Genomic DNA, 11,688 nt, shown 5'->3' on the forward strand with positions numbered 1-11,688 from the left:
CCCCACTGTTTCCCCGTCGGTATCAGCAGCGTATCTGCCTGAAGGGTGCATATTATACACGGATGCATCTCATTCTGCAGAGAGGGGAGTTACTGCTGTGTATAGTCCATCTCATCCGCATCTCAACTCTCGCGCGACGTATACTGCGGATACGTGCACTCCCCTGGCATTGGAACTTCAAGCCATTTACAATGCCATTGCTTCCCTTCCGCTCGTTCCAACATTCAATACAGTTCACATTTACACCGACTCCCGCGCCGCCCTTAAACAGCTGAAGGCTGTTCGACGAACGTTCCAGATTTCACAATCTATTCATGTGCTCTGCGCAAAGTATCCATGTCCTGTGCGCATACACTGGATTCGCGGCCATGCCCAGGATCCACATAACATTCAAGCGGATGCTATGACTCATCTTCATACATTAGACGATCCGCCACCTTCCCCTCTTCCCCCAGATCCGTTCCTGTCCCACGTTTCCGATTCCGAAGTTCTGCGCCAGCGAACACGCGCTCTAATTCCTCCGTGTTCGCACCCTCTCCCACGTAGTCTTACTCGGCAGGAGGAGGTATCCGTGCGCCGGATTCGGGCAGGGGCGGCTCTGACACCATCTGTCCGTCATCGGTGGCGTGCCAAAGATCTGCCAGTACCTGACAGGTGCCCTCACTGTGGCGCTGCACCGGACATATGTGATGTGCGGCACTTGTTGTGGACGTGCCCAGCGACGGCTGCTATCAGAAAACGGCTCCTCAGGGAGGTGGGCCTGCGGTGGAACCGCGAAAGTGACTTCGTGAAGTGGACAATGGACAACCGTTTCATTAACAACCTCTGCGACTACCTCAGCGCAACGGTTCTTCACTCCTTCTTTTAACTTTCAATCCCGTGCATTCCTTCCCCCCTTTCCTTTTTCAACTTATGCCTCATGGCACACTTCTCGAATAAAAAAAAAAAAAGAGTCCACGGAACGGAACGCCATCGTCTGTTTGGTGCGGCGCCTTGCCCGTTGGACAATTTAAGGAAAAGAACTACCCGCCGCGGTGGCTCGCTAAAGTTCCCAAGGTGGCTCTTCACCTCTTCCTTCCTTTCTTCTCTTAGTCGCTCCTTTATGCGTTCCCTTCGGGTGTAGTGTAGATGTGAGACAGATACTGCGCTATTTCCTTTCCCCAAAAATCAATTTTCAAGGAAAGGAAATGACGCCTGCCGCACATATCTTGGTGGACACCCAAACTGCGCCATACGGGAAGGAGTGTGAACTGAAAATTGGTTTTACGGGAAGGAGATGACGCCTGTCTGACATATCTCGGTACTTTTCCACTCCGGGGGTTTTCGCTGACAAAGACACGAAAGGGGACACCTAAAAGACTACAGACACCAAATTTTTGCCTGCGTGTTTTAATCTTTAAAACGACGCGGTGGACATTGGTGTACACAAAGCCCACCCTGGTATTCGCCTAAGAGCGCTAAAGAATTTATAATTGAATTTTTTGCTGACGTTGCTTCGGTTTCATCAACCGAACGATGGCTGTGATGTGTAGTTGTATGATGGGTGTGATGTGTAGTTGATAGTGTGACGAGAGGCAACAAAAAAAAAGCAATATTATTGTTGATACGTCGTTTGTAGCAATTCTAGCTGTAGAAGCCGGGTGGTTTGAGTTCTGTAGTTAGTTAAACCTATGTATCAGCATTTATATTGCCGCAAATGTTTTTGTACGTCACGTGACATAAACATCAACTACACGTCAAAGCCACCGTTCGGTTGATGAAACCGAAACAGCATGCAAGAAGAGCTTCACTTCTACATTGCTTAGCGGTCGTAGGCGGAAACCACGTCGTGATCCACGTATTCTAATGTCTAAAGCATAATTTGAAAGAAGGAAACACGCAACACATTTAGGTGTATATATTCCTTTAAGCTCTTCCTTAAAGGCGTGACGTGATAGCGTTAAGGGGTTGATGCCCAAATATGCGCAATTGATCATTCTCTACTTTGCATTCTTAGATCGTTGGAAGCCCTGATACTACTCCTGACGCAGTGGTGCACAGATTAAGCGATGCGCCACTGCCCTGCGATGGCAGGTGCTGCCACAGGTGGGGTTTGTGAGAACCAGGCTGCTCTTTTCCCGTAAACTCTCGTGAGCAACCATTAATTTAACTGCCACCTGCCACAGCGACCAGTCTGCTCACAATCCGGTGGGCAGGTTCGGATGACGCCACAAGGTCACGTGACCTATGTAGCCCACCTAGGCTTCCGGAGCGGCCTGTAGCTGCTCCGGCTGCCAGGCTTGAAACGATCGACAACGCTGACGCCACCGATGCCGGACAGTTATTTCCGACATGTGGTATAACGTGAGTGGTTAAGAAATTTTGTTACCGCCCCATCGATCACTTAGCGCGATTAAATTAGTTTTTTTGTATTCTGTGCGTTAAGGAACTGACATTCAGCAAACGACGCTACGCTCCGATGTTCTCGATTGAAAGGTCTAACAGCGCATGCGCCGTCACGCACTTCTCCCGAGGCAAGTGCGCTTTCCCACGGCGCAGGTATGTTATTTTTGAAGCGAAAAGCTTCACTTGGCTCGTCAACACCGGGCTTCGCGTGAGCCACGCTACAGATTTGCCACAGCTGCGCATGCGCGAAACCGAGTGACGTCACGCGGAGCGCAGGTGGTCGCTGCTGCCGCAGCCGTCGTCGCCGCCGCGCGCTGCCTCCGTCGTCTGACCTTTCGCCATGGAAGGAGAAGAAGACCCGGAAGTGGTAGCGTGGGAGTTGGCTCAAAAGCAGCGAAGATAACAAAAGTGCAAGGCCAGACAAGCGCTGAAACGCCAGAACCACGAGAGGCACGCCTTGCTAAACGGCGGAAAAAGGATCAAAAACAAAACAAAACAAACGAGCCGATGGCGTTCATAGAGTCCATTGGCGTTGACAACTTTGCAATCTCCGTTCATTTTCACGAAATGAAAGGCGCAGAACCGGATCCGTGGGTCAGTGGAGACCTCAATCTCGTTTTTCGCTTTGTAGATCCTGGATTAGCTGGGCTAATCCATATTAATTTTTTGTTGTTTTTCGCACGTCATAAGCTCGCACTTGAGAATTTCGTATATGGATGACTGCATTACCAGCCGAAAAACTAAATGGACCATGGCTCCGTCGATTGGAGTGGCTGCAGGACCATAGCGCCGCAATACGTCCGAGCAGCCGCTCCAACCACCGGAGGCGCGGTCCATTTACTTTTCCGGCTGAAAGTACATGGGGAACCAAAATGAAAGGGAATGCTCGAGCGTGATGCCATGCATATCAACCTCGGGCACATGCGCGTATGTTTCAGCGCGTCGCAGATGGGCTTTCTAGATGAGAAAAAAATGCATTATTTTTTTGCCTCCAACGCCTGATCGATTAATGAAAGTAATGGAAAGAAATTCTCGGTATAAGATACGTAACTACAATAGCACCGAAGGGAGTGCATTTATTTGTACCAGACATTTCTTTAATGCCAAATGCTTAGCTTTGGTCCCTGCACACAGTCTAACTTTTGACAGTCATTTAAGGCTTATTGTAGGAACACGATGTCTTTCACTGATCTCAATTTTCATGGCAAATGTACCGCAACGTAGAGTGCTTCTGTACACTAGTTTATATTGCAATACGAAAATGGAAAAGGCACGAAAGCAAGGAAAGCTGCAGGAATGCATAAAACTTTATAGCTCACAAAATAAGAAAAATAAAAGCACGTCTCAGGATGTACATACAGGCGTGAGCAAAAATGGTGGGACCACGGAAACATTGGTAGAAGTGCTTGTCGGCGCGATCTGAAGGAGTGTACCTGTTGTCGAGACTAGTCGAGACGTGAGCAGTGCGCCCTTTTTAATATGCTGCCCCCTCAACAAACAAACGTTTGCCGAAGCTAGGTTTTTCGACAGAAAAACCGTAACGGACATCTCTTCCAAGGGTCCAGGCTGTCTGTGTGACTCAGTTAGTGCCAGCCAGCCTTTAGTCAGTCTGCACCTGTCGCTATCGCAGTCCAACATTGTGAGTGAGTTCTGCATGCTGCCTAAAACGAAGTACGGCTTCCACTCAATGGTGGTTACTCCCACGTGACCATGCTGCACAGTGAAATCCCTATTAGCCGCTATTTCGTGCCGAGACGTGTCTCCTGTTAACATTTCCGCCTGTGCTAATCAACGAAAGGCGACCTATTGCTAAGCTCAGGTTAAAAGATTTACACAGAGCGGAAGTCTTTCCCTGATTATTGGCGCAGAAACTGTTGCACAACCCGCGCTCGAAGTTCTGGCGCGATAGCAACTTGCGATAGAGATTTAGTTATAAAACGGTTCTCGCGCGGCAGCTCCCTCGCCCGGGCAGCCTGTCCTTTTGGGAGTGAAAAGCATCCCTTTTCGTCTGTGTGTCAAAAAAACCTTTTCCGACGGAAATGCATGGGTGAAGAGGGCAGTATATCAGGGTCGGTGCAATGCGCATATCTCGACCACAAAGTTTCTCAACATAACCTAGAGGAAAAGATGGCGCCATTTGTTTAGGCGAATTCATTATAGAGCACTTCAGTCACAACGGGAATGTCGCGAAGACGAGGTTTCTTATTCGCCTTGGGTAGTGCTGAGCTGAAAGCGTGGATTCCGCCTCAAAGTCGGCAGCTGCGCCACAAGGTTCTCGTCTGCGCGCAGATGAAATTATTTTAATAGTGTTTTTCACTTTTTTAGTAAAATAAACACAAGTGCCACGCTAGTGTGGCAGCTTTCACAGCATTTCTTCGAGGAGTGTCGTGAGAAGGGTCTTTTCTTGATGGCTGGATCCACGTTTCATGCCCAACAAAAGCCAAGTCAAATTTGAAGCCTCATATTCCCGGCATTCATGCGCTTCTCGATAGTGGTTGAAGTGCAGCGCCACCTCCTTTTTCTTTAGGCAACATTAAGAAAGTATTATCTGGACAGTAGCCACCCACCGCCAGATAGCGCTCACAAGCACTACTGCCACCGCTCTCCTGGTGTCTCCATTTCTGCTCACTCCTGCACTTCCCGAGACGTGTGTTCACGCGCGGTGACTGCTTCTAGCAATGTTGCGGAAAAGACTCTGCTGCCTAGCCTGATTCCCAAGCGGCACAGGTAATTGGCCCAACATTGGAACCGTGTTGGCAAAGGTGGGCCCTACAAAGGACCAGGACGGAGTCATCCTGTTGCAATATTGGCCCGATTACCTGTCCTGCTTGGGTTCAGGCAATGGAGAATCGCATTTCCACTTTGTTTCTGAAAGCGGCCACCGCGTATCGCCACATGCAAGGTTCCAGGCTGACTGCCATGCTCTAGCGCATTCTTTTTCATTAAGCCGACGACGCTATCTAGTTCACGAAAGGGCACAGCCGTATGGGTGATAGGCCCCGGTAATGCGAAAAAGCACACCAGAGAGCAGCACTCTGTAAAGCAGAACAATCACCTCTCCTTCTCCGTCACTTTTTTTTTGACAGCGAAGCCGTACACCTCTACCGTATAGGGAATTTTTCGTGTCATCGGCGTCGCCAGTAAAGAACGCCAGGCTAAAAATTGGATGCCATTCCGAGTGGAAAAGTACCCAACAGCATAGAAATCGTATATCATACTCATGATAAAGCAGTCGTGAGATAAATAAAATTGAAAATAAAACAACGAAAAAAAATAAAGAATACAAAAATTATTGAAAAAGAAGAGATATACAAAATTATAAATGATAAACCACCTTTCAAAACAGGCATGCAGCATATAGCTCAGCACTCGTTTTCATTAAGAAAAAAACACAAAACAAGCATCAAAACCACGTGATGGATGATAATGCGCGTGTAAACAATGCGAACACCGTTTCAGCAGTGCAACTGAACCAACCACCGTTCATGGTTCATGCACTGATTTAACCTTAGCAAAGAATATCTTTACAGTTAGAACATAAAATCTCTGCGTACATCATACTGACCATAAAGGAATCTTGAATGTCATTGTGAAGTAATAAAGGGTAACATAAGTGCAGTTCACTTGTGTCTGGTTCCACCCTTTGTAGAGCCACGTGTGTGAATTTTCAAGAGACGTCGCAGTGGGTAGGTGGGTGTCGTTTTGCAGCTTCGCTGTCCAACCACCTTCAAAGCGTGGATTCGAGCCGCAGCTTTTTTTTTCGCAAACCCAAGTGATAAATTATCGCAAGTTTACGTGTTTAATAAAACCTATGGGGGAGAGCCACGCGTTCTTATTGACAACCCGGGGTTCTTGAAACATACACGAAAGCTCACCAGATGTGCATTCTTGCACCTTGTCCCGACTCAAAATGTCGTCTGCGGGGCGAAGTAATGAACTCTCCAACTAGTTCTCAGGAGCCCATTGAATATAGGTCACTAATCACCAGCAGGCGGTGTCTTCCAATACGGCATCGGTACGCTTGAAAGGAAAGTGAAGCGAGTAGGTGTGAATTCATTCCTGAACTTAGCAAAAGCAACGATGACAAGAACAAAGCAGTGGCAGCATACACTAAATACGAGGGCAAAGAAGGTTTACCACTCTCGGTTCTACCGTCACAAAGCTACGCACAGGATACGTGGGACGCTGAAGTAGAGAGCTCCGGATCAGCTTCTACCACGTTGGTTCTTTAACATGCATTTACAACGCACAGTAAACGGGCATCTTGCCTTCTTCAAAACGCGAGACCCGCGGCCGGTATTTGATCTGGTGACCTGTGACTCAGCAGCAAAGCAACTGAGCCACCGCGACCGATAAGCGCTGCGCTGAAAGCCAGCGGTCGTACTGGGTACAGTTCCCTGTCAGCGTGTTCGTCTTTACATATGGTGTCAGTATAGCGGAATGAGAACAAATTTGGCAAAAAACTTCATCCATGCGTATAACTCGAAAAAGGGTGCGCTTAAAATTCGGATGTCACAAATATGATTGCATGTAACAGAAGCCGATGCTGTTAAATAGTTGGGGGTTACTATCGGAAACACGTTAAAATGGGATGTTCCCATCAATGATACATGCACAAAGGTATACAGACAGCTGGAATACCTGTGCAGGAAACTTGCCCTGGCACCTGCACAAGTTGGGCTAGCAAGTTATAGCGCCCTTGTACGACCACTCCCTGAATACAGCAGTGTTTTCGGGAATCCACACCAAGCGTATCAATTGAAAGAATGCAAAATAAAGCTCTTCGGTATGTCTGTTCACAGTATCCACGTGGCGTCAGCAAAACCACCCTACGCAACAGGGCAAACATTCAAACTTTGACGACCTGGAAATGCGTTACTTCTTTCAAGCTTTCATATTATTTTCCCTATCATGAGTGCAATCACATCAGTAAACCGGAGCGGCTAAAGCCGCCACAGTAGCGCTCAGCCAGAAGAAAATACGACCACAGTTTCAGGCCATTTACTTTCCGCTGTAACACATTGAAGTATTCCTCTTCCCGTCAGTCATAGAATTATGGAATCACCTGCCACGCGACTCTGTGAGCTCTCAATATGCAGACACATTTGATGCCAAGATGAAACATTTTTTTGAGCAGCAAGTTGCTCTATTGTGGAAATCCGAATTTGTGGCTAGTGACCCGAAAGTTCCACTTCACCGAATGTGTTTCTTACGTAGGCCGCTGGCAGTTCTTTTTCCTAAGTAGGCGCGTATAATTTTTGCCCTTTCCGGTTAGTCTGTACTGTTTGATTTTCGGAGCACCTTTCTTTTTCTGGATGTACTGTTAACAAGCTGTACGTATGGGGTGCGGGGGGGGGGGGGGGGGGGAGGAGTTGTCCCGGCTGCTCTAAGAGCCTTTCAAGGCTTATAAAGTAAGCGTACAGACCCGATTTGCATTCAAAGCAAGCAGCGACTCACTGTTTTCAAGGTGCCATCGGTCGCTGCGGTAGCACCACCGGAAAGCACGCTCCCCGGGCTCCGGTTCTGAAGACGGAGCGACCACACCGGTAGTGCCGTCCAAAGTCGCCCGGCGAGGAGTCGTCGACTCACGGAATGACCAGCGCACTCCGCGGACACTCATGACGCTGGAGTCTTTGCGACAACGCCACTATCGACGCCCGCAGTCAGAAACTAGGGAGTAACAATCCTTGCTGCCGAAGCACTTCCCCCACTTTCAGACAGGCGTTTTCAACACGCCTCACGCCAACGACGACAGCGGCGCGGCTCACGCTAAGCGACACGCGTAGCGCCGAGTTTGACGGGCGACTGTAACGCTACGCGTTCCCCTCGGCAACGCAAGCAGCAGGTGTCGACACCACTGCACGCAGTTGGCTGTGCGCTCGTGGCGGCGCTTTGCTGACGCCTAGTTGCCGGAACAGCCAACACCAGAAAAGGAGGGACCGCTTGGATGCGCGCTTTAAGATGCGTCAGCTGACGTCGCACTGTGAGCAGTTGCAGGGGGTTCCAGACCTGCTATATGATTGAACACGCTCGAAGTAATGGTGCTTGCCGCAAAAGACGTAACGCAGGCTTTAAACAGAAGCATGCAGAGATTCAAGGCGACAACGATTCCGAGTGGACACTATCTTTTTCTTTATTACCATCATTTCAATGCATGCGTACATATCTAGCGTGGGTCGTCTCCGCTGTAGACCAGCGCCGCCGCAGTGGCCCTGTAAATGAGACAGAAGAAAGTAAGCATGAAGGCAGGCAACGGCAACCGAAACCAAGGAGCTTTTTGGTGCGAGAACAATGCCTCACTAGCAATCCTGAAAAAGCTGATGGGTCTCTAAAGCCTCGACCTTTGACATTCGACCCTTTACCTTTTAGATAAAATGACAAAGGGAAGGTCACGTGATACGAAAGTTTAAAAGAAATTGTCTAGGAGATGTGGTGGCTACTTTATGGTCACATGGCAAATAAATTTTAAATAACACTGGAGACTGTGGGCCAGAATTGTAGACAAGAGAATTCGGGGACAACGTAATGGAATGTCGAGGCAAAAGTAAGCGAATTCGAAGGTAAAGTTAAGGCAATGCTTAGGCAGTAGTCTAGTTAATTTGAAACAAAGCGCTTTCGCACGTCATACCCGGTTTAACAGAGTTCAAACCGTGTCACTTTTTTTTAATTTCTAGTGTTTATCATGAGAGGTTAATACCGTAATTATTTTAACACTTAAAGATAATTCGATAGAAAGTAGAAGAGAAACAACTGTATGCCGCCTGTGGGATTTGAGCCCACGACCTCCAAATTTCAGGTCCGGTGCTCGGAGATCGTAGATTCGGATCCCACCAGCAGCATGTGATTGTCTTTATTTCGCTACTTTCTAATCATTTTTACTTCAAAGTAAAACAATTTCGCTACTTTTATTCATGTTATTTTGCTACTGACCAACGTCACACGGTAATGAAAGAATAAAGATCGAAACATTCCTCTATGTTCCTTGATTGTGGTGTTTGTCGTCTTCCTTCAAATGTATATCATAACGTGCCCCTTATTTCCCTCCCCTTCTCTATTTAGAGAAAGGATCGGCCGGTGTGTGGAATTTAACGTCCCTAAGCGATCCATAGACTACAAGGGACGCCGTAGCGGAGGGCTTTAACGCGCGGTGACATCGCACAGCACGTTGGCGTTTTTTTTTCTTTCCCCTCCATCAAAATGCGGCCGCCATGGCTGGCATTCTATCCCGGGACCTTCGTTTCACTAACCGAACACCACAGCCACTGCGCCACAGTGGCGGATGGAAAGAAGGAAATGCAGGCTGGAGAAAGAGAAGAGGGATGACAAAGGAGTTATGACCGCGGCGTGGAGCGTGTTCGTGTCATGTGGTCTTGTTAAACCAACGACGGCGGTCTCCTGAAGGCTAGGTCCCATTTGTTTTCATGCTGGCACTTTTTAAACCCTTTTATCTCCACCACCGTCATCAATTATTGTTTCCTGCATCTTCATGCCAAAAAATGACTTTCCGTGACACAAAGAGTTTTAAGCTATTTTACGGTGTTTGGGACGTGAGCACGGCGTGAAAGAGCATTTTCGTCATAAGGGCTTGTGTTAAGTTGTGAAATTGGCTTTCTTTTAAAGGTCGGTTGTTGGTTCGTTTAACGAACAAAAAACTAGTTTCAACTAGCGATGCGTAATATATAATTTTGACACCTCTTACGCTCCCCCACCATAGCATACTCTTTGAAGATTTAGTCTCCTCTTTGGCTCTTTGTTTACTCAAGTGATGCCAGTATGCAGGTTTTCCAAAAAAAGGTTAGCAACTGGTTTGCATGCCAGCCAGGTTTCCCACACCCCGGTGGTCAGGTGGGCCGCCTTCCACAAAACAGGAGTCAGACACATGCATATGCCCGAAATTGGAAAATGCGCCTAGTAGTCCTAGATCACTAAAGCAAGCAGTCCAGCAGATAACATTCCGGTTCATTTTGCATTGCTGCCACTCTAAATCGCTGAGTCAGAGCGTAAGCGGCTACTGCTTTCTCATGCACTGTTCGTATTGCATTCTTCGTATACCTGGACACTGGCTCGATGAATACACTGTCTAGGAGAATGGGCACAGTTGCAAGCCTACATATAACCAACAGGTTTTCAGAGGAACAGTTATGCACTGTGCTCAGGGATGGTCTTGTGCACACGAAGCTTCTAATGAGTTCCTGCACTTGTTCTCTCCCAAGCACCCCCTAGCCCCTTCGAATACACGATATTCAACGATTCGAGTTCATGTTTGGTCGCATTCCTGTAAAACTCAGCGCCTTCCTGCACAACACCAGGCCCCTGGAATTTCCTGGCCTTATCCACCAAGGTAGGACACTACTCTGCGTTTTAAACTAGAAATCAATCTTCACTATAACAACTTTAGGGAAACTTCCTACGGTTCCTATTCCTGACTAAGCCGTCACCATTCCCGAACTAGATATTTTTAGGTCCATTTATTTAAATACGCACCTCTACCTTGCCTGTTCATCCCTCTAGTCTCCCATCCTCCCATGCTGGCCCAAGTTGTTACGAACCCAATGCCAATCAGGAACATTTTCTCTTCTCCAGACCCGTTGCCATTAAATCATCCCTTGGCCGTACCCCTCTCCCCTAACGCTGCGGACCTGGCCAGCCTGGGACTAGTTTACGGACCAGTTCCCCTTGGTGACCCTGGCGTAGGATATTCACGACGCTTATTGCTGCGTCGTAATAAAGTTGATAATGCGTTAGCATTAGAAGGCTCTGCGCACGATCAAAGGGCGACCGCTGTCTGTCAGTAGCCAGTGAAAAGACTGCGAAGAGACAAAATGAACATGCTTAGTATAACAACTCGGATATAACGACCTTAAGTACGTAAACGTCGGATATACTGAACATTTGTATACCTCGTAGGATAGCACCAAGCTTCGTGCGCTAACTTTGGATATAGCAAACTTTCACAGGTTACCCCTGGATATAACGAAATTGCGTGTGTTATCTCGGGAATACGGAACATAATATGCCACCTCGAATATTACGAACTTTCACATCTCTACCATGCATGCAACGAACTTCGCATGTTCATCTCTGATGTACAACGAACCTAAGTGCGCCACCTCGTATATAAGAAACTTCAGTGTGCGAACCTCAGATATTGTGAATGTTTGGCTTATGACGAATTAAAGCGATCCACCGAAGATAGCGTAAGAGCTCTCGCTTTCACTTGGTGAAACAAAAACGCAAAAAATGCAAAATTTGAGTTTGTACTTCGGGCTACGTCATATACATGAATTATTGCTATCAGTTTCT

At 47.7% G+C, this 11,688-nt stretch overlaps 1 protein-coding gene across 1 annotated transcript in view; it reads right to left on the reverse strand.

Annotated features, from left to right (window-relative positions):
• The window catches only part of LOC144110174 (solute carrier family 4 member 11-like), a 107,165-nt gene extending 98,977 nt beyond the window's left edge, over positions 1-8,188 (reverse strand). The window contains exon 1 of the mRNA XM_077643009.1: positions 7,843-8,188. Within this exon, the coding sequence (XP_077499135.1) occupies positions 7,843-8,005 (163 nt within the window). The 5' untranslated portion in view covers positions 8,006-8,188. The remainder of the gene's footprint in view (positions 1-7,842) is intronic.
• Between the last annotated feature and the right edge of the window lie 3,500 nt (positions 8,189-11,688).

This window comes from Amblyomma americanum, chromosome 11 (assembly GCF_052857255.1).
Source record: "Amblyomma americanum isolate KBUSLIRL-KWMA chromosome 11, ASM5285725v1, whole genome shotgun sequence".
Classification (NCBI taxonomy): domain Eukaryota; kingdom Metazoa; phylum Arthropoda; class Arachnida; order Ixodida; family Ixodidae; genus Amblyomma; species Amblyomma americanum.